The 23,979-nt window shown below is 43.2% G+C and overlaps 1 protein-coding gene across 2 annotated transcripts in view; it reads left to right on the top strand.

The window, feature by feature from the left end:
- HYDIN (HYDIN, axonemal central pair apparatus protein) overlaps positions 1-23,979 on the top strand; it is a 423,190-nt gene that overhangs the window by 355,104 nt on the left and 44,107 nt on the right. For both annotated transcript variants that reach the window (XM_011976766.1, XM_011976767.1), the window contains 11 exons: positions 2,620-2,722; positions 2,947-3,234; positions 5,336-5,478; positions 8,738-8,956; positions 11,194-11,354; positions 14,256-14,353; positions 15,165-15,372; positions 16,528-16,740; positions 17,222-17,360; positions 19,561-19,726; positions 22,503-22,650. In XM_011976766.1, the coding sequence (XP_011832156.1) occupies positions 2,620-2,722; positions 2,947-3,234; positions 5,336-5,478; positions 8,738-8,956; positions 11,194-11,354; positions 14,256-14,353; positions 15,165-15,372; positions 16,528-16,740; positions 17,222-17,360; positions 19,561-19,726; positions 22,503-22,650 (1,886 nt within the window). The remainder of the gene's footprint in view (positions 1-2,619; positions 2,723-2,946; positions 3,235-5,335; positions 5,479-8,737; positions 8,957-11,193; positions 11,355-14,255; positions 14,354-15,164; positions 15,373-16,527; positions 16,741-17,221; positions 17,361-19,560; positions 19,727-22,502; positions 22,651-23,979) is intronic.

Genomic DNA, 23,979 nt, shown 5'->3' on the forward strand with positions numbered 1-23,979 from the left:
AATCTAATGCCTGATTATCTGAAGTGGAACAGTTTCAACCCAAAACCATTCCCCAGTGCCTGGTCCATGGAAAAATTGTCTTCCACGAAACCAGTTCCTGGTGCCAAAAAGGTTGGGGACTGCTACTTTAAGGCATTCTTTTTTTCTGACTGCCTTTTACATTTTCACTTTGTTTTCTACAGTTTTACTATGATATGTCCAGAAGTGGACTTCTTTAATTTATCCTTGTTAGAATTCAATAGACTTCTTGATTCTGTGGATTAAAGTTAAGTCAATTTTAGAAATTTTCTAGACATGTCTTTAAATATTGTTTCTATTTCATTCTCTCTAATCTCTCCTTCTGGGGTGATAATTAAATACATGGAAGACCTTCTCACTATATCTTCTGTGTCTCTCAGTCTCACTATATTTTCCACTCACTTTTCCTCTGGGCTTCATTCTGCATAATTTCTTTTGACCTGTCTTCAGTTTATTAACTCTCCCTTTAGCTGTATTGAATCTACTGTTAAAGTTTCCATTAAGCCCTTAAGTTATTATATTTTTCAATCTTAGAATTTCTATTAGGCTGTTTTAAAAATCTGAATAATTCGTGTTTACAGTTTCTAGCTGAAATTGTCAGACATGACTTTTATTTCTTGAACACAGTAATCGTAGCCATTTTGCAGTCTGTACCCAATAATTCCAAAATCCAAAGTCACTGTGGCTTTTTCTGATATTTCTACTCATCTTTTTCTACTATTTCTACTCATCTTTGCCCATGTTGCCCTGCCTTGTCACGTGCCTAGTTATCTTCTGTTTATGTTTTGGGTATTACATTGTAAAAGTTATTTAGAAATCATTAAACTAAGGATCATATTTTTCTTGAGGCAATTTTCATTTGCTTCTGCCCAACACTTGGGGGCACTAGAAATTCAGGATCACCTTAAGCCAGTGTTAGGGTTTGAGATTTTCTGGATTACCCAGAAGACTTAGAGCAGGATTGCCATCCTTGGGAAAGCTGGTTCATATCCAGCTCACCTTTCATCTTAATGAGGTCCCAGACCAGAAGAAAGCATTCTCACCTTCCATAGGCCTTGAATTTTTGCCCTCTTAGCACCAAAAGACCATCAAAAGTGCAGACAACACCTGTAATCCCAGCACTTTGGGAGGCTGAGGTGGGCAGATCAGGAGTTTGAAACCAGCCTGGCCAACATGGTAAAACCCCGTCTTTACTAAAAACATACAAAAATTAGCTGGGCATGGTGACTCGCGCCTCTAATCCTAGCTACTCTGGAGGCTGAGGCAGGAAAATCGTCAGAACCTAGGAGACAGTTTGCAGTGAGCCAAGATTTCGCCACTGCGCTCTGGCCTGGGTGAGAGTGAGATTCTATATCAAAAAAAAAAAGTGCAGACAAACCTCCTGTCTAACTTTTCCTGATTGGCAAATGCTCTGGACAAAAACTGCCCAGAAAGTGAGACTGACCTTGCTGGATTTCTATACTCTCACCGATCCTGGTCTATTTACTCCTCATTCTCTTCATAGCTCTGTGATACTTAAAAAAAAATTTTTTTTTACATATTTAGTCTAGCAATTACTGTTGCCTTTAGCTCAGGTTACCTAGTTTACCATTACCCTGCATTGTTTCCATTATTGTGGCTTTATGTTTTAGCATTCTAGTTCAGTGAATTCCTACCCACCCACTCCCAGTTTTTGTCATTTTTCTTAACAATTTTCACCTATTAATCTCTCAAATGAGCTTTATAATTATTTTATAATGCTCCTTTAAAAATCCCATCGGGAAGCCTCTCAATTCAGGAGGATTTCTACTTGCAGAGTATTTAGACTCTCCACCAGAAACATTTAGGATTTCCACTCATTTATTTAGATCTTTTACGTCAATATTCTTACATATAATTCTTCCATATAGTTTCTTATTAAAGTTGTTTCTAACTACGTAATTTTTTATCTCAGAAGCTTCCCATGTGATACCACTATTTCTGCCTTCTCCGTGCCTCATATTTTATATTCAATCTTTTTCACGATGGTGCCAGCATTACTCTCTTCTAACAATGCCTGCTGATGTCTCATATCTGAAATCAGATGCATAGCTTTAGTCTTATCTTCCTTACAATGGGCCAGAAACCACCACTTTCTCCAAGTAGGTCAAATGCCCACCTTGTTTTTTCTCTTATCGTGGTAGGATGCTCAACATGACACTATCAGGCAACTAAACTAATGCATAGCACCTAGGAGACACTGTTTTTTTAGGAATTCACATCAATACAGACCCTCTTAGAATTATAAGTATTCATTTCCATTTTATTACCCTAGCGTATATTCTATAACTGCCTCTGTTAATGACAGAGGTGTTGGCAACCACGTTTTGACACTATGTACCTACGTTATCTGGAAAGTTCTGCATACTCTTTGGACCTCCAGTTCCTCACTCAGATAATAAGGGCTGATTTGACTGAATGTTCTTTTGTCCTCTCCAGGACAAAAGAAATTCAAAAAAGTGAATACTGGGCACAATAACTTTTTGGGGTCCCGCCCCAAACACAGTACAGTATCTCACCCCAGACTCAAAGCCCATGAGCAGCCTGTAAGCCTAGCACTCATCCCTGCTTTCCTTCTGCCAGCTGCATGTTGACCTGCGGGATGAGCTAGGAGTCTTCTCCCTGAAAGGAAGGCCCACCACCTCGTACATCTACATCACAGAGGAAAACAAACCACATGAAAAAGGTAAGTGTGGGGAGGGTGCTTCTAGAAGGCAATGGATCTCAGTAGCTGCTTCATTAGGGTACCGCTCAAGGCCCAACCAGAGGGGAATGTCCAGTCTGGTCACCACTGGCGTCTGGCTAAGGCTCGTTCCCATTCTAGGGTTACTTTCCCTTCAACCGGGGTCTTTATAGATACACATTTCTTGAAACTGGTTCTAAATCATACCTTCTCTCTTCTCTTTGCAGCAAAGAAAGCTCATACAGCCTCCTTGGTGGTTTCTCCTGGAGATACAGCTGAATTTGATGTCTTTTTCCACTCCCAGAAGGTTGGGAGGATGAGAGGTATCATCCACTTGTCAGTGATCAACAACCAGTATGAGGAGACCACCATCCACATGGTGGGAGAGGGCTATGAGGATGACATCACCTTGGACAACATCCACGGGCTGGTGGCCCCCACCAGCCAGGAAGACATAAGTATCTCTGAGTTCACAGAGATGGTCGAGGACAATGATATGGAAGACTTAGTGGCAGGTGGGAGAAACAGTAGTGAGGTGTTGACAAGTGTTGGCTATTGGGTCATTTGTTTTAAATGAGAGTTAAATTTAAATAACGGGTTGGTTAACTCCCTGAGAATTTAGGACTGACTGACCTCTTCACTACGCTATGCGCTGGTGTGCCTGGCTCAGTCATGGCATCCATCCTTCCATTTATTCATGTGTTCACTTGATGAACATGTATTGAGCACCACGTACATGTTCCAGGCATGCTGATCCCTGGAGTTTCAAAATTCACAAGGAAGTCTCTACTCTTAGGGAGCTTATAGTTTGATATTCAAATTCCAGTTCAACTAATAAGCAAATAAATGTCTTGCAGTTTTTCCTGTCTGCATTTATTAGCTGGCTTGTGTTGGCATTGTCTTGTTTAATTAGAGAGAGTATAGGTTTGGGCACTTCTAGAATATCACTCTGCACAGCCCCACTATTCAACGAGCAGTTTGAGATCCTATGGCATCAGCATCACCTGGGAGCTTGTTAGAAATGGGGGTTTCAGACCCACCGTGCCCTGCGGAATCAGCATCCACATTTTAACAAGATCCCAGGTGATGTATTTTTATACTAAAGCTTAAGACATGTTGTGCTGCAATCTATCAAGCACTAAAGCTTCATTTAATTGACATTTTTAGGGGTTGGAAAAATTTATCATCAAATTGTTATCATCAGAAAGCATTGGTTAAGCGCCCTAATTACGTGGTTGGTTGCTAAAAAGTGAGTTATAAACAGAGTCCCATAGTTTTTCTAGAAGCTTAATTAAAGTCCTGGAATGTACCATTAGGTGGTCTACACAACGTGGGTTGAAATCAACACTCTTCATATACCTGGTGTTTCAGCTCTGTTTGAGGCTACAGGGTGACATCGCTCTTATGAAGGATCAAGCAGGAGCCAGCAGTGAATCTAAGTTCAGAACTCAGATTTCATGCCCATTATAGGATTGCCAGAGTTAGCAAATCAGAATACAAGACTCCCCAATAAATTGGAATTTCAGTTAAACTCTGAATAATTTTTAGTATATGTATATCCCAACCATGGCATGGGACATACCTATCCTAAAAATTATTCATTACTTATCTGTAATTCAAATGTAACTGGGACTCCTGTATTTTATCTGGCAATCCCAATCCTTTATAATATTTTCTCACCGAACAAATGGAGTTGGGGACCTATGTTTTCTCTTGTACAAATGGATGTGAGGGCTAAGGTGGGTGAATGGATGACGGATGGATGGATAGAAGGATGGATGGATGAGCAGCGGGATAGGAGGGATAGAGGGATGGATGGATGGGTAGATGATGGGTGAGTAGATAGATAGATGATGGATGGGTGAAGGGATAGAGGGATGGATGGGTAGATGATGGATGGATGGATGGATACATGCATGCGTGCATGGATGGGTGGATGATGGATGGATGGATGGGTGGGTAGATGATAGATGGATAGGTGGATGATGATGGATAGATAGGTGAGTGAGTAGGTGGATGATGGATGAATGAATGGATGGATGGGTGGATGATGGATGGATGGGTGGGTGGATGATGGATGGATGAATGGATGGGTGGATAATGGATGGACATGTGGATGGGTGGGTGGGTGGGGAGATGATGGATGGGTGGATATGGCTGGATGGGTGGGTGGATGGATGATGGCAGGATGGGGGAGGGGGATGATGGATGGATGGATGGATGGCTGGATGATGGGTAGATGGATTAGTGGGTGGAGGAGGGATGGATGCGTGGATAATGGATGGATGAATGATGGATGGATAGGTGGGTGATGGATAGGTGGATGATGGATGGGTGGATAATGGATGGATGGGAGGGAGGGATGGATGGATGGATGGGTAGATGATGGGTGGGTGGATGATGGATGGATGGGTGGGTGGAGGATGGATGGATGGATGGATGGATGAACAGATTCCTTGAGGATAGAAATCTTGTTACTCAGAGATTCTAGGTTTTTCAAATGTAACCATCCAAGGATGGAAGGATAGCATGTGGGTGAAGCACTATGGCTCCTTAAGGAAGAAGAGCCTCAAGGGAGGCCAGGAAGACTCACAGCCTTCTGCTTCTAATCCCTAGCTGCTCTGGTGGACCACATCCAGTTTGGGGACTGCCACATTGGACACAGCTATAATGTGAGCTTCACAGTCACAAATCACAGCCAAGTGAACGTGATACGGTTTGAATGGCCTGTTTTGGCTACAATTGCTTTCTCCCCACAGGTAAATAAAAGTCGTTCATCATTTTTCTGGAATCCCTTAGGCCTAAGCCAGCCACAGACTGATTGTCAGCCCTTTCCCATGGATGCATGGGATGGAATTAATACATCTCAAGCTGAGAGACAGCCCAGGAATCATCCCTCTCATATCTGGTAGCAAAGAACACTGTTCATGTCTCCCCTGGTTAAGAGGGGAAGGCAGAGAATGAAGTTGGCCAAGACTGTTGCTAGACCGCTGCCAAGGGGTCCTGTGGAGGACTGTATAGATGAATATAGGTCCTAGTCTTCCTGTCCCAGATTGTGGAGCTGTGTCCTCCTAGATGTGTGTCCTTTAGAGTATCAGTCCTTCAAAATACTTCACCAAAAGCTAGAATGGGGGTGATGAGTTCTGTGGATAACTGAGATTTAGAAAATGTTCCAAGCTCCATCCTTCTCTTAAAAGATTCCTGGTTCTCTTTGGCATGTTAAAACCTAGTTAATTTTGTTTTACCTGGAATTTTCTAACCTCTTCTTTTAACATCTTCACAGCACACATTTTTTGGAATTGCCGACTAAAGCTTGACATTGAACAAGGCCTAGGATAACGTTCTAGCAGATTGTTGCCTCTGGCCAGTGGTTGCTTTTTGTAGATAGTTCACTTCTGAGTTCCCAGAACACTGGCACACCCCAGTGTCTTCACTGCCTCCTGCTCTGTTGACATACAGCCACTGAGTCTTCTCAAGCACAGTACTTGAGGGGGGTGGAGCAAAGGGGTTGGGGACTTTGTCATCTTTAAATCTTTGAGTGCTATTAGGGATAAATTTTGCTTTTTGAAGTGATATAAAGTTCATTAGGAATCTGACCACTCCATTTCATCATGGTCCAAATCCAACCCTGAATAGAGCTAGTATACCATTTTATTTGTAAATTGAGTGCTTACTATATGCCAAAAATAGTTCTAAGACCTTAGTTAATCCTCTCAACAACCCTATAAGGCAGATACTACTTTTTTTGTTTTTGTTTGTTTATTGAGATAGTCTCACTCTGTCACCCAGGCTGGAGTGCGGTGTCACGATCTTGGCTCATTGCGACCTTTATCTCCCAAGATCAAGTGATTCTTCCATCTCAGCCTCCCAAGTAACTGGGACAACAGATGCACACCATCACACATGGCTAATTTTTTTGTATTTTTGGCAGAGACAGGTTTCACCATGTTGCCCAGTCTGGTCTCAAACTCCTAAGCTCAAGCAATCCACCTGCCTCAGCCTCCCAAAGTGCTGGGATTATAGGCATGAGCCACTGTGCCCAGCCATAGATACCACTATTATTGGCATTTTACCTGTGAAGAAACAAACACAGTATAATATAATAGGGTAATCTACTTTTGTGCATTATTTTTATTACCAAAGCCTTAATCAAAGAAGGCAGAGAGGCCGGGCACAGTGGAGGTTCTCAAACCTCAGTTCTTGACTTCTATGCACCCACAGGCTCAACACCACATGGAAGCTGCCAAGTCACGGGTCTTACACCCTCTGAAGCCATGGCCTGAACCATACCTTGGCCTCTTTTAGCCATGACCAGAGTGGCTGGGATGCAGAGCACTACGTCTTTAGACTGCACACAGTACGGGGGGCCCTGGGCCACCCACAAAACATTTTTTCCTCCCAGGCCTCTGGGTCTGTGATGGGAGGAGCTGCCACAAAGGTCTTTGACATGCCCTAGAGACATTTTCCCCATTGTTTTGGCCGTTAACATTTGGCTTCTCCCTACTTATGCAAATTTCTGAAGCCAGCTTGAATTTCTCCTCAGAAAATGGTTTTTTCTTTTCTATCATCAGGCTGAAAGTTTTCTGAACTTTTATGCTCTATTTCCCTTTTAAAACTGAATGCTTTTAAGAGCACCCAAGTAACCACTTGAATGCCTTGCTGCTTAGAAATTATTTATGCCAGGTACCCTAAATCATCTCCCTCTAGTTCAAAGTTCCACAGATCTCTAGGGCAGGGGCAAAATGCCATCAGTCCCTTTGCTAAATCATAGCAAGAGTCACCTTTACTCCAGTTCCCAACAAGTTTCTCATCTCCATCTGAGACCATCTCAGCCTAGATTTCATTGACCATATCGTCAGCATTTTGGTCAAAGCCATTCAACAAGTCTCTAGGAAGTTCCAAACTTTTCCACATCTTCCTGTCTTCTCGTGAGCCCTCCAAACTGTTCCTACCTCTGCCTGTTACCCAGTTCCAAAGTCACTTCCACATTTTCGAGTATCTTTACAGCAGTGCCCCACTCACTCTACCAGCACCAATTTACTATATTTGTTCGTTTTCACACTGCTGATAAAGACATACCTGAGACTGGGTAATTCATAAAGAAAAAGAGACTAATGGACTCACAGTTCCACATAGCTTGGGATGCCTCACAATCATGGCAGGCAAAGGGCACATTTTATATGGTAGCAGACAAGAGAGAAAAATGAGAGCCAAGCGGAAGGGGAAACCCCTTATAAAACCATCAGATTTCGTGAGACTTACTCACTACCACAAGAACAGTATGGGAAAAACTGCCCCCATGATTCAATTATATCCCACCAGGTCCCTCCCACAACATGTGGGGATTATAGGATCTACAATTGAAGATGAGATTTGGGTGGAGACACAGCCAGACCATATCACCATATATCACATAACCTCTAGAAAACTCCATTGTACACTTACGAGAAAAATGAGAGTGAAAAAGTCAAATAATATCTTTGTATTACTATTAAAATAGTCTTGACCTCATTTATCCCCTGAAAAGGTCCTGGGGATCCCAAGGTCACTAGAACACCTTTGGAGAACTGCTAGTGTACTGTATTCCTCTGTCCATAATTTGTATAGATCGTGTTGATTAAGAGTGTGGCATTTGGAGCCAAACTGCCTGGGTCTGAATCTAAGTCCTCAAAAATTAATGACCTCAACCAAGTTACAAGTTTCATTGTCTGTAAAATGGGAATAATAGCTGTACCCCTCATAGGGTTGTTGTAGGGATTCATAGAATTGTGTAAAGGTTTAGAATAGTGCCTGAAGCAAGTAAGTTTGATAAATATTAGTTGTTCTTATTATTATTATTATCATGTTTCTACCTGAGAACCTCTTGTACATATTTAATTCTGTCTACATACACAGGCTTGACTGATGCATTTTTTGCCAAGACCTTTGGCTCCTTCCCTTCTCTAGAATATCACCAACAGGTATCAAGAGCCCTCAAGATTAGATTCTCAAAAATACTAATACCAGGGTCTTCCCTAGATGGGCCATCTCCACCCTGGGTGTGCCAAGGACATAGTGGTGACCTTGAAGTCAGACGTACCCATCAACCTGAAGAATATGCGGATCAAGTGCAAGCTCTCCAGAATTATGTTTCAGCTCCCTGCAGACCAGGTCCCTGACTGGGATGACCGCATGCACACAGTCAAGTGGGTGGATGTGCCCAGAAACATGCCTGGGACTTTCACTACAAAACGAAAAGTAAGTGGGGACATCAAGCACCAATCTGACCAGGCCTCCATCCTTGGATTCCTACTGGTCTCAAGTCTCTCATCGTTTCCTTTTTTCACAGAAAAAAGAAAAGGTTCCCATTCTACTTGACCTTGATTCCAAAAGTGACAAACTAAACTTCTACACATGCTGCCTGCCATCCATGCTACACGTACCACACATCTTCATTGGTAGACCTTTAGCTTAAGTCTTGATAAGTAGTTGAGCAAGTCCTCCCACCTTTTTCTTCTTCCAAAATGTCAATGCTAATATTTTAGTTGTTTCCCTTTTCCCTCAGGTATCCAGAATCACATTTGTCATAATCTTTGGTGCATGACAGGATCGTCCATGTGTGCCCCTCTTTTATTCATTCCTTGGTTAGGTTTTTTAACAACAATATAACACACAGAGACAAACCCACACCCAACACGGGAAGTAGAACATTGACTACCTGTGTGATTCTAGCCTTTCCATCCCTCTGCCACCATCCTAGAAGTAATCACTATCTTCACTTGACTTGTTTACTCTCTTGGTTTTCGTTTTTTGTTCTTTTTTTAACCTGTGCATACTAAAAGGTGTATCAGGCCAGGCACAGTGGCTCATGCCTATAATCCCAAAACTTTGGGAGGCTGAGGCAGGCAGATTGCTTGAGCCCAGGAGTTTGAGACCAACCAGGTCAACATGGTAAAACCCCATCTCTACTAAAAATACAAAAATTAGCTGGGAGTGATGGTGCACACCTGTAGTCCCAGCTACTCGGGAGGCTGAGGTGAGAGGATCATCTGGACTCTGGGAGGTCAAGGCTGTAGTGGGCCATGATCGCACCACTGTACTCCAACCTGGAAGACAGAGTGTGAGCCTCTTTCTCAAAAAGTAAAAATAAAACATATATTGTTTAGTTGCAGTTTTAACTTTAAAAAATGTTATTGTATGTGATCATCCATATTGTTGCTTGTAGCTGTAGTGTATCCATTTCACTTCTACATAAGATTCCATTATTATTTACCCTTTCTCCTTTTGAAAATTATTTGGGGTTTTGCTATCACAGACATGTTGTTCACATGGTGTTCATTTGTAAGAGTTTATATTCCTAGAAGTGGAATTGCTGACTCATTGGATATATGAATGTTCAACTTGCCAAGATAATGCCCAACTATTTTCCAGAGTAGCTGTACCAACTTGTACTCCTACAGCAGAGAGCTTGTTGATCCGTGTCCTCTCCAACACTTGTCATTATCAGACTTCCTGATTTTTATCATTTGAATGAATGGGAAATGGTCTCATTATGAGCCTATTTTGCATTGTCCTGATCCCTGATCACAAATAAAGCTGAGTATTTCTTCATATGGTTACTCGTCATACAAGTTATCCCTCACATGAATGCCTTTTCATGCCTTTTGCCCATTTTTCAATTATGATACTTATACTTTGTGTGTTATTTTATCTTTTATAAACTCTTCTGTTCATATTATTTGTCTGCAAATATCCTTACCAAATTGATAGTTTATCTTTTTTTTTTTTTTTTTTTTTTAGACAGAGTCTTGCTCTCTCGCCCAGGCTGGAATACAGTGGCACAATCTCGGCTCACTGCAACCTCCACCTCCTACGTTCAAGAGAGTCTCATGCCTCAGCCTCCCAAGTAGCTGGGATTACAAGCATGCACCACCACACCCGGCTAATTTTTGTATTTTTAGCAGAGACAGGGTTTCACCATGTTGGCCAGGCTGGTCTCAAACGCTTAGCCTCAATTGATCCACCCATCTCGGCCTCCCAAAGTGCTGGGATTACGGGTGTGAGCCACCATGCCTGGCCTAGTTTATCTTTTCTGTTATTAATTTTAATATCATCAAGTTTATTAATCCCTTATTTTATATTTATTACTTTTTGTGTCTTATTTTTAAAACTCTTTCCTCCCAGAAAGATGTTCACTTATATATTTTTAAGAGTTTTGTTTTTTTGATAGTTCAGCTCTTAGCCCACCTGGATTTTATGTATGTTGTGAAGCAAGCATCCAATTTCATATTTTTCATCTAGATGACTAATCTTACTAGATCCCTTTTTCATTTAGCCTCTCTGTTCCCTAGTGATCTGCCAGGACTTTATTGTTACATAGTGTACCTAAATTTTATATATGCCTAGAATGTTTCTGGTTTCTCTATTCTATTCCATTGTCAGTTTTTCTGTCCCTGTGCTCTGCATCTCTGAGGACACAGCTGCCTTTGTTACAGGTGATAGAGACGGATCCAGAGCCTGCTCACTCAGTACTAGAAGAAAACTACCAAGAACTGCAGCTTCAAATCAGTGCCAATGTGGATTTCGCTTCATACCACTGCCAAGCAAGAGATGTGCGCTTTAAGGAAACCTTGGTTTACCAGACCCGAGTGTTTGAGTGAGTCATCAAAAGTCTCATGACACTAGATGGAAAAGCTCTTTCATTCCATCATTCACTCACTCACTCATCAAACATCTATTTTCTACAACAGCATCTACTAGGCATCGTATCTGTGTAGCATGCACCAGAGTGTTGTCTTAGGTCCAGTGAAACATTCAGGCCCACAGAGCTATTGAAATTCTCACTTGAAATCAAGATATAGCCCAGGAAATGTAGTATACCAGGAAGGCAGCATCAGGCAATCCACTTTTAGTGGGAACAGTCCTTGCAGCAGTCTACACAGCCACCCAGGATCTGTTCTTGTTGCCCATGCACCAAGTGATTACCCAGACAATATCCACCCAAGAGGGTATAGGGTCCACCTAAGCTTAGAAGCCTGTGCCCAAAAGACTACCATTTCTCCTAACCACTCCGTAGATATGTCTTCTGGGGTCCCTGCAGAGAATATGCCCAGTTACAAGAGTCACTACACTCAGAGAACCCCACAGCTATGGCTTCCCTCTAGGTGGTCATAGTTCCTCCCAGTGCACATATTATTTGTTCATCAGGGGCCATTTTTAGTATAAACAATGTCACCTAATAATACAACTGACTTTCCTCCCTTATCAAGTTTTCAGGGGAACAGACCTAGAAAGCTATTTCAGAGTCAAATTCATCTTTGAGAAGAAGAAAAGGTTATGTTAACCCTTCACCCACACTCAGACGCAGGGACTCAAGGATGCCGTGGGCCCTGCCTTCAAAGAGCTCATAATCTGAGGGTGGCAGCCGGGGGACGGATAGAAACAGGAGAATTGTTCGTTACAGCATGGTGTCATGTGCATGGAGCAAAGGGGTATTTAAGGCAGATCAAGAGAGTCAAGGAAGGCTTCCTGGACAAGGTAGTTCCCCAGCTGAACTTTAGAGGACAGATAGGAGGTAGCCAAGTGAAGAAGTGAGAATGAAGGACTCTCTCTAGGCAGAGAGAGCAACATGTGCAACATACACAAGGACAAAAACATAAGCCACTGACATTTGTACTGCATACAAATTAGTAATTAGCTCATTCAACTCTTCATGCATTTGTTGAATTTTAAATATCTTTGCAAATTATGATAGAACCAAAAGATAAATATCAGTAAGTGTGATCTTCTGCTGATGGTCATTTCACCGAAAGCAGGGGTCCGCAAACTGTGGCCTGTAGTCTATTTCTGTAGATAGTTTTGCTGACATGTGGCTATGCCCATTCATTTATGACCTGTCTGTGACTGCGTTCCCACTACAAAGGCAGAGCTGAGTCATTGCAAAGACCATATGGGACACAAAGCCAAAAAACTTACTATCTGACCCCTTACAAAAGTTTGCCAACCCCTAAACTAAGAACTCTTTTTATAAAAAGTACTCTGTGCCACTGAGATTTCTCCATGTTATAAAAATTATCTTTAGAATAAATACAAGTGCTCATAAATTTACAAAATAAACACAAGCCACTGTGGTCAAAGCACTTGATTTCAGGCATAACTGGATGGTCTGTCTACCTGGACTAGAGAGTGGGAATCTAATCTCTACATCCCACTATAGACCTACTCCTCACCCAAATTCCTAACTCTTACTACTCCCCTGAAACCAAGAAGGGCATGTGGATTTATTTCATCATCATTTTCTTGTACCAAGGCTTCATCTTTCTGCTGTTAACTGTGATCAAGTTTAAAAGTGATTCCAGAAAAAAACTCTGCCTCCCTGTTCTTGTCTCTCTTTTTTTTTTTTTTAGCCGGAGTCTCGCTCTGTCACCCAGGCTGGAGTACGGTGGTGTGATCTCAGCTCACTGCAGCCTCCACCTCCCAGGTTCAAGCAGTTCTCTTGCCCAGCCTCCCAAGTAGCTGGGACTATAACCGAGCTAATTTTTGTATTTTTAGTAGAGTCAGGGTTTCACTATGTTGGCCAGGCTGGTCTCAAACTCCTGACCTCACGTGATCCACCTGCCTTGGCCTCCCAAAGTGCTGGGATTTCAGGCATGAGCCACCACGCCTGGCCCTGTTCTTGTCTTAAAGCAGGAAAATTTGAGGCAGGAAAAGCCTCTGCTGATTCAGAATTTGAGTTTGAAGTAACTAAAATTCAAATCTGTGCCTCAGTCAGGAAAGGGGTCACAGGCGGGGGTCAAATGGCTTCTGATCACAGGGACATTGTTTCTTTCTTTCTCTCTCTCTCTCTTTTTTTTCTTTTTTTTTTTTTTAAGACAAAGTCTCACTCTGTGGCCCAGTGGCATGATCTTGGCTCACTACAACCTTCATCTCCTGGGTTCAGATGATTCTCGTGCCTCAACCTCCTGAGTAGCTGAGTAGTTGGGACTGCAGGTGTGTGCCACTACACCTGGCAAATTTTTATATTTTTAGTAGAGATGGGGTTTCGCCATGTTGGCCAGGCTGGTCTCAAATTCTTGGCCTCCAGTGAGCTGCCTATCTTGGCCTCCCAAAGTGCTGGGATAACAGGTGTGAGCCACCCCGCCCGGCCAGGGACATTGTTTCTGATGGGAGGTGATTCAGAAAGGAGGGTCTGTAGAATTTGTTCCTGGGGGAGGTGCTGTCATGTGAAATAGATTTTGTTTCCTCTCTCATGGAGGTTTAGGATTACTGCGATGCATGCTGAGAGCTCATTGCACAGGGTGTTGGAAGCATGCAAAATGCTTTTAAGTGCTAAATATTTTTTATATTTGTACTTTTAATCACTATGTATATATTTTATTGTTCGAGTATATCATATGCATGATTTCTGATAAAATTACTTAAAATGTGCCTTTTAAAAAAGATTTAAGAAACAAAGTGACATGACTTCAAAAGGTTAAGTACAGTATAGATTATGTGCAGCCAGGACCAAAACCACCTGCAGCACATTTCTCACATCTGCTCCCTGATCGATTTGCAGGCTTGACGTGATTAATTCAGGACATGTGCAGCTGGAATTCAGCTGGGTCTCAGAAGATACTTCAAAGGTAGTCAGCTTTGCAAAACCAGATCACCAAGGTAAATTTAATGACAGGCAAAACCCAGGGCCTGGCCTGAGCCACCAGTTAGAAGAGCCTTGTTCATGGAGAGGCCAGCACTGCTCAGAGGGTCTCCTAAGTAGCTAAAGAAAAGCAAAGCAGAGACCTTGTGGTGTCTGCAGAGCCAAATGGGCCTGAGGGACTCCAAAACTTACTTTCACCCTCCTGGAGTCTGGACTCTGTTCCCACACAAGGCCGATGTCCCATCTCAAGATAACTAGGAATCTTGTCTCTTAGGTCTTAACCTTGTGGGAGATTATAGATCCCTTGGAGAAACTGTTGAAAGTTATTAATCATTTTCCCAGGAAGATACACATGCATACCGAAGATCTTAGTTGGTACATATGAAGCACTAGAAAAGGGCCCAACACTTGGTAGGCAAGTTGTTGTTGTTGTTATTATTATTTCAACTTTGGAGATGCACAGACCTTTTGAATGGGCCCTTATCCATGGGTCACCAGATTGTAAAGCCCTACTTTAGAACAGTGATTCTCCAAAAAATATGTTCACAGCCCATTATTCTGGGGCACAAACATCTTCTTGAACCACCCCCTTGAACCAAAAGGAAACGAATTTGAAAACCCTATGGAATAAATAGAAACATTTTTCATGAGTCTCCTGTAAGCTATATGAGCAATTCCCTACCTCTAGTGCCCAAGGTTAAGTACAGCTGCTACAAAAGGTGAGTCCACCATATCCACAGAGGGCCCCTAAGGACCTGTGAGTGGGCTGCCTTCCACCTGCCTCTCGCTGCAAATGCAGAATATCGCCCACTCCCTGTCTGTCCCCAGGTTCACCTCAAAAAGATCAGCTTAGTCAGGGCACGATGCACACAGGCAGCACCCTGGACAGCGCCACGGACCACTGGACCGAGGGTTCCCCACAGCCCTTCTCTGTGGAGCCCTCCTCGGGAATCGTGCCCGTGGGGAAGACTCAGAAGTTCAAGGTGAAATTCTCCCCGTTGGACATTGGAGACTTCGAGGGCAACCTTTTCTGCCAGTAAGAAAATGTGCTCGCCACAACACCCTTCTTGGCAGGCACAAAGCTCTGTGGCTCTTACCCCCTCTTCTGTCCAACCACTGCCACCATCCTTTCTGACCCTCGATCCCTGCACAGCCCCAAATTATCCCTTTTCCCTTTGGAAGGATCTAAAGGGTCCACCCTTTAGAGAGCAAAGAGAATTTGGTCTTTGTCCTGCTCATCAACCTCTCCAGATGCTTCCCCTGCTTACTTTCCCCTTCCCAGTTGCATGGAGGATTCCACTGAGCAACAGACTGGTGACAGCTAGGTGGGTTTCGGTCCTTGTGCAAGCATGAACTTGGGAAAGCTTTCTTGTACCTTCTCTGAGACTCAGTTTCCTCCTACAGAAAATGTAAATGTAATACCCACCTGGTGGGATTGTGGGGACAGTTAAATGAGTTGATTCAGATGAAAAGCTCACAACAGTGCCTGGCACACAACAAGCACAACAGCCGTTAGGTGATGATGATGCTGGTGGTGGTGGTGGTCATGGGGTTGGTGGACCTGGTACATAGCAGTGAGAGAAAAGCTAATCCAATGACATCTGACAATGAAAGTCCCTGATGTGGTACTTGCTCCCAGGAAAGCTTGAAGGAGTACAACCACCTTATAGAAAAATCCTGTGGGCTGTGGCCTAGGGTGGCAGAAACCTAAGTGAGCTGCCAGAGCCTCCTTGACCCCTGCAGTCATACCACTGAGACCCCTCCCACACCTAGGCCACCTCAGCTTGGTCCTGGAGCTGAGCATCTGCTCATATCCAGTTCACCTTCTCTGAGGAGCTCAGGATACATTTTTAGGATTTCCAGGTCACTTTCCATATCCCACTAAATGCCTGTAAGAGAGACTAGAGGGTAAGATTGTGCTCATTTTACAACAAGAATATTTTCTCAACACTGATGGGGGAAATAACCTGCAGCCATACGTAGGTACACAGAAGGAGCCAAGTTCAGGCTGCTTATGCTCAGCCCACTCATGCATTCAAGGCACTGAGTGATGCTATTGACCAAGAGAGACCCAGCCTTTGCTCCCATAGAGCTCACATTCTAGCGGATATAATTAATTCATTTCCAACTAACTAAGAAAGCAACAACTGATGGCAAAATAAAACAAATAAAAATAACCTTATCCTCTCAGGATTCCCAACCTGCCACCTGGAGAGCAAGGTCTGGTCCTGGTAGCCAAAGGGCGGAGCACCTTGCCCATCTGCCATTTTGATCTGAAAGACTCAGACTACATCAGTGGCCATCAGCGCAGCCCAGAGCTCCGAGGGTCCAGTGGGGGAGCTCTAGATCCAAACACCCGAGTGATTGAGTTCATCACTGTGGGCATAGGAGGAAAGAATCTCCGGTGAGTTGCTTAGGTTTGCATTGATTGAATTCACATCAGTCCTAAAGAACTCGAGAAGAATTCAGATAGATGAGCTAGACCTATTCCTATAAGCAGGCTTGATATCCTGGGGTTTGACCTGAGTTTTAGAGGTTTGACTTTAGAGAACCGTTCCATTAAGAAAGCTGAATTCTGTCTCCTTAGTTTTGCCACTGAGGAAAATATGGAAGACACAAAAGTATAATCCCTGACCACCTCCTTAACCACAGAGGATCATTGGCACAGTTGTGCCCTTGGCAGCACTGTTATTCCAAAGTCCAGAACCCTACCCTGACTGTGGATCACTAGAGGAGTGGAGTTTTCATTTCCACAGTAACAAAGTGCTCTGAACAGTTCTGCTTCCCAGATGGGGGACTGGGTTAGGCCCAGGTTCTAAGAAACATCTCTTAATCCTTAATCCTCTGTCCCACTCTCTTCTGTCAATTATCCCCACCCTGGCCAGGAGCTTTACAATCCTAAACCCAACCAATAGCACCTACTCCTTCTCCTGGATCTCTGAAGAAACTGAAAGTCTCCAGAACCCTGCAGCATTCACATGCCTTACAGAGAAGGGCTTCATCCACCCTGAAAAGAAAGCTGAGGTATGTGCAAATGAGAACCACTCAACCCAAGGCTTAGATCAGTCTAGCCATTGCTGCGTAGAAAGTCTGCCATAGACAGTAAGTGGAATTAGGAAGAACTGCCTGAGGGTCTGTCAATCAATAAGTACTTAGTGAATGGCCACCATATGCGCTGGGCAATCCTGATGACAAGACAGACCTGAGCTCTCTTGGGCTAGCCATGGAGAAGCAGAGAGCTCTAATATTTGCAATTTTTTAAAACAGAATATGTAAGCAGCAAAAGGTCACTGGACACCAATGCCTGGGGACCCTAGGACTCATACAGTAGCATAAAAAGTTATCTTTGTCAAAAGGACCAAAAATGGTAAAAGGACTCTGATGTGTTTTTACTTGGTTAGGCCAAAGGGCAAAGTAGAGTGGAGCCATGTCCTGTGGCTTCGCCCTAAATGTTTACACAAAGGATATGGGGCAGAATCAAAGAAATACAGACTTGCTGGCCAAAACAGATCTGTAAGCCCCATGTCCAGCCAGTTGCAGAGAATCTTGAAGACAGACATAAATCTGTGAAACAAAAATTATGAATCCCAGTGCCCTCAGGAGGGTGACACAAATGAATAAAGTGGGCCAAGGAGACATTTGTGGGTAATACGGGGCACCAGGACCACTGGCCACAGGGCTTCTCTGGCAGATGACCACTTTGCAGACAAGGGAAGCCAAGGGGGCCAACTCACCCGAACTGTGGAAAAGACAAAATTCCAAATTTCTTTTTTTTTTTTTTTTTGAGACAGAGTGTCACTCTGTCCCCCAGGCTGGAGTGCAGTGGCACAATCTTGGCTCACTGCAAGCTCTGCCTCCCGGATTCACGCCATTCTCTTGCCTCCGCCTCCTGAGTAGCTGGGACTACAGGCGCCCACCACCACGCCCGGCTAATTCTTTTGTATTTTTAGTAGAGACAGGGTTTCACCCTGTTAGCCAGGATGGTCTCGATCTCCTGATCTCGTGATCCGCCCGTGTCGGCCTCCCAAAGTGCTGGGATTATGGCGTGAGCCACCATGCCTGGCCAAAATTCCAAATTTCTATGTGAAGCTCCCTATTTTATATGCTGGTAGCTGGTTCAATTTTTTTTTTTTTTAACAATTCCCAAACCAAACAAAACGTATTTGTAGACTCTCCACCTGGTTTTGAACTCTGCATAATTTCAGTACCCAGGCCATCTAGTTAAATGTGATAAGGTCCAGGAGCTGGGCCCACCATAGACACAATCCTACCTGGATCATGGCCCCCACTTCAGCCCAGAAATGTTTCAAATGTGAGCTCAGTTCCAAGAGGCAAGTTCCAAAATCCGTCATCCAAGGTCATGCTGGTCTTTGAGTGACAGTCGTATCATTGAGGTGACACATCTCCAGAGGACCTGCCTACATTGTTCTGGCAGTGGTATGGACCATGCATGTTAACCTGTGTGGTTCTTTTTTGGCCAAATGCCATTATTCTTTCATTCAGTCCTGATTGATTGATTGCAAAGAGACTCACTCAGGTTAGCTCAAAAAACAGACAGAGAGAACCAGGAGCAGCTTTTGAGGTTGGACTTTTCTCCTGGGACTGCCTGCTTCTCTCTTCCCACCTACTCCATTCTCTCTCCACTGACCAGTTTCTTCACTGGTGATTGATTGATTGATTGATTGAGTCTTTAGTTGCTTTGTAATATCACTTAGCAAGTTGGTTATGGCATGCTATAGCCCAGCTCACCTGCATGGTACCTTTCACCATCAGCTCCACTGCCAGCTGGCCTGGCCACTCATTTTCTAATTCCAAACTTCCGAGAGAGAAATCTGGCTGGCCCGTCTAATCATATTGTCTTTGGCTGTGTGCCCAGCTATTGACAAGTATGGGGATTGTCTTTCCTTGGGATGCTTACCAACTCTTTGGTCCAGTCAGCTATGGCACAGCCATGCCATCCAAAGACCTGGCACAAAACACAACAGCTTAGCCAGCAGAGGCTGTGGATGGCGGAGACTCCCTTAGAAGGACATGTGGGCAGGGCAGATAGACATTGACGTTTCTGGTACAGCCACACCTACATACCCTTACATAGACTATAGAAAGGTAGCAATAACCTGGTAATATCAACCCCTATGACCTTCATGCTGACAGGTCTCCAGGGACACGTGGAGTAAGCATACAGAAGTGTCTCTCACCACTCTGTTCCAAATTGTCTTCTTAGATCGTGTTCCAGTTCACACCTTTCCATCTGGGCATCACTGAATCATCATGGACCTTCCTAATCCCTGAGCACAACATCACAGTCGCTTTCCTGCTTGTAGGCAAGACTACCGACCCTCTCATCTCTCTGAACAAGTCACACCTCAACTTCAGCTGTCTCCTCATTGGTAAGGCTGCCCTGCTGGTGTGTATTTAGAGTTGGCATGATCTGGGTAAGCTCATCGAGAGCTCCCGGAACAGCCTTGCATAAGAAACCTCCCCTGGTCCCTTCCAGAAGCATATCAGAGGGTGTCAATCAGTTTTTTAAAAGCCACAAAATATTTATCTCTTAATCTAATTTCCACCAAGTATCTTTTAAACCAACAATTAATAGCTTAAGGAAATTTAGGAGCCTTGTTAAAGATCCTACTTGGCAGATTCCTTTAAGGCATGGACTGACTGTTTATTTCTAGAGCCTCAAGTTGGCCCAGCCTTCTTGCATTTGCCCCCAGATTATGGGGGGTATCTGTCTGCTTCTTAGTCTGTGCTGCAGTGGTCAGATTTCTCTCTCATCCTTTCATGCATTTATTTGGTTCAACAAATATCACTGAGTCTGTAGAATGGCCTCGGTACTTTTCTGTGGGCTGGGATTACACTAATGGATAAAGCCCAAAGTCCCTACCCTCCTGATGCTTACATTCTAGAAGTAAGAAACAGGCTACCAAAAGAAACATAAGTAAACTCTACACCATGTCAGATGGTAGTAAGTGCTTTAGAGAAGAGGACAGCAGGGTAGAGAGAATAAGGAAGGCCAGGAGGCAGTGGGAAGGTGACATTTAAGCAGAGGCCTGAAAGAAACAAAGGAAGTAATTGTCATGTCCCTTATAACCCCATGTATCTTTCCCATACTTGTGACATCTTCGCTCTGTGTATAAAATATAACTAAAGCCAGAGTATTTTTTAATAATATGTTAGATTTGGCCGGGTGCGGTGGCTCAAGCCTGTAATCCCAGCACTTTGGGAGGCCGAGACAGGCGGATCACGAGGTCAGGAGATCGAGACCATCCTGGCTAACACAGTGAAACCCCGTCTCTACTAAAAAATACAAAAAAAATACTAGCCGGGCGAGGTGGCGGGCGCCTGTAGTCCCAGCTACTTGGGAGGCTGAGGCAGGAGAATGGTGTAAACCTGGGAGGCGGAGCTTGCAGTAAGCTGAGATCCAGCCACTGCACCCCAGCCTGGGTGACAGAGCGAGACTCCATCTCAAAAAAAAATAGTAATAATAATAATAATACGTTAGATTTTTATTTATAAACTAATATTTTTTATAGTAAATACACCAATTTGGTGTTGCATAAGAAAAAGTTTAATCTCTCTACATTCATCCTATCTCATCTTTCTCTTTCAACCCCAAAGGAAAGCAGTGTTAACAGCTGAATGTGTATTTTACTGATACACATAAGTAGGTAGGAGGGGGAATTATGGTGTTTATTAAGATTTTGAACAAATAAGCAATGTAGCATAAATATAACAACTGTAAGACAGAGTTTAATCCAGGAATTCAACAGTGGTACATTTCAATATAATCATTACATCAACAGATTAAAGAAGAACAACCATGTTATCATACTAATATACACTGAAAAGGCATTGCCAAAATTTAGCAGACATTCCCAACAAAAACTTTAATAGCAAAATGGACATTGTTGGAAAAAAAGATTAACCAAAATCAAGAGGCAGATGTGATCCTGTAATAAACAAAACTGCTTCAATTAAAATGAGGAATTAGGTAAGGGTGTTCATTATCACCATTATTATTGAACTCTTGCTTAGAGACTTTAGCAAATATGACAAAACAAGAAAATAATTTGCATAAACATTGGGGAAAAAGGAAGAAAATCATCTTGTTTTGCTTTTGCTGTTTATTTTATACACATAAAACCACAAGAGACTAGAGAAAAAGCAAAACAAACTACTAGACTCAACAGAATATTTTGGTAAGGTGGGTGGATGCAAGACAAATATGCAAAAATAGTGTCTTCTTTTTTAGTACTAGCACCTAGAAACAGAAAACCAAAGAAAACATCCACTTAGTACTGGCAAAACCTATAAAATAGCTAAGGATAAATGTAACAAGACACACACAAGAAAAGACCTACATGAAGGAAACTAGCATATCTGATTAAAATCCGCCCCAAACAAGATCTGATCATTTGTTAGTTCTCCTAAAATTAAATGCAAATTTAATCAAGTTCCAATTAGAATCCCAACTAGGGTTGCCAGATAAAATACAGGATGCATAGTTAAATTTTAATTTCAAATACCAATAATTTTGAGTATGTCCAAATATTGCACAGGACATATTTATACTAAAAAATTACTTGCTAAATCTGTTAACCAAATCCCAAAAGAATTGGAAGGGGAGAGAACTGGATAAAATGATTCTAAAGTTTATATGGGAAAATAAATGTGCCAATAATAGCCAAGAGGAAAGCAAAAGATGATAGTGAGAGAATATGTATTAGTCAGAGCCCTGGGCAGGAAACTCATGCCAATACCCAAGGTCTATTTTCAAAGAATTGGATGCAAGGATTATTTACAGATACATGGGCAATGAAGGGGGTCAGCCAAGGAGAGTGAAGCCCCCATTAACAAATTCAGGAAGGCATTACAATTATTGGGTCTAAAGGAGCAAGGGAAGAAAACTGTGTCACCAGAATCCCAAGAGAGCTGTGACCAGGGCAGAGGAGCCACTCAGCAGAAGCAGGCAACTGATGAAGAAAGACATGGAATCCCCGAAAGGAGGAAGGTGACTTGTAGAGGAAAAGGAAAGGAGTGAGGTAGACAGAGGCGGAAGAGGTTGGGGAATGTCTTCTAAATGTCTTGCCTCTGGAGCGGTGTCTGCTGAGAGACTCCAGCAGGCAGTCAGGAGGCCCCCACTGAGGGCTGGTGTTTCCTCCTCAGGCAGAGAAGCCAGGGAGACTGTGCAGATCATCAACAAGGAGGAGCAGGGGTTCGATTTTTCCTTCCAGGACAACTCCCGCTATTCTGAAGGTTTCAACAACAGCCTGCTGGTATGTCCCATGGAAGGCTGGATCCCACCACTGTCCAGGTAAACAAAAATGAAGGTCTCATTTTGTTTGCATCCTCCCGACATGTCCAGGTCCCCAAGCCTGCCAGTGCTTATAGTGCCCCGTTTATATGATTGCTTTCAACGCTAAGATTAGATCATAACAATTCCATCTCCATCCTACTTACTCCCTGATATCTGTTTTCCTGATGAATATGGAGCATTGAGAATTCTAAGCCCTTTATCTCAATATTTTCTCTTTGTATTCTTTTCCTTGCTATATTCACTGTATATGTGAATCCACAGTACAATATTCAGGCTTGTCTGGCAAATCTGTTTTTCAATTAAACTTTTAATTTTCAGGCCAGGCGTGGTGGCTTATGCCTATAATCCCAGCACTTTGGGAGGCTGAGGCAGACGAATCACTTGAGGTTGGGAGTTTGAGACCAGCCTGGCCAACATGGCAAAACCCCATTTCTATTAAAAATACAATAATTAAGGCTGAGGCAGGTGGATCATTTGAGGTCAGGAGTTCCAGACCAGCCTGGCCAACATGGTAAAACCCCGTCTCTACTAAAAATACCAAAATTAGCCAGGCATGTTGGCGGGTGCCTGTAATCCCAGCTACTCTAGAGACTGAGGCAGGAGAATCGCTTGAACCCGGGAGTCAGAGGTTGCAATGAGCTAAGATTGCGCCACTGCACTCTGGCCAGGGTGACAAGAGCGAAACTCCCTCTCAAAAAATAAATAAACAAATACAATAAATAGCCAGGTGTGGTGGCACACACCTGTAATCCCAGCTACTTGGGAAGCTGAGGCATGAGAATCACTTGAACCCAGGAGATACAGGTTGCAGTGAGCTGAGATTGCACCACTGCACTCCAGTCTGGGCAATGGAGTGAGATTTTTTCTCAAAAAATAATAATAAAATTTAAAAATTTGAAATAATTGTTAATTCACATGTAGTTGTAAGAAATAATACAAAGACTGCCGGGCACAGTGGCTTACACCTGTAATCCCAGCACTTTGGGAGGCCAAGGTAGATGGATCACCTGAGGTCCGGAGTTCGAGACCAGCCTGGCCAATATGGTGAAACCCCATGTCTACTAAAAATACAAACATTAGCTGGGCGTGATGGCGCATGCCTGTAATCCCAGCGACTCTGGAGGCTGAGGCAGGAGAATCGCTTGAACCTGGGAGGCGGAGGTTGCAGTGAGCCAAGATTACCTCACTGCACTCCAGAGCAAGACTTTGTCTCAAAAAAAAAGAAAGAAAGAAAGAAAAAAAGAACAAATAATACAAAGATATCTCTGTACTGTTTACCAAATTTCTTCCAAGGGTGACATCTTGCAAAGCTTCAGTAAAATGTCA

The sequence above is a fragment of the Mandrillus leucophaeus genome, unplaced genomic scaffold, assembly GCF_000951045.1.
Source record: "Mandrillus leucophaeus isolate KB7577 unplaced genomic scaffold, Mleu.le_1.0 Scaffold17, whole genome shotgun sequence".
In the NCBI taxonomy this organism is placed as follows: Eukaryota; Metazoa; Chordata; class Mammalia; order Primates; family Cercopithecidae; genus Mandrillus; species Mandrillus leucophaeus.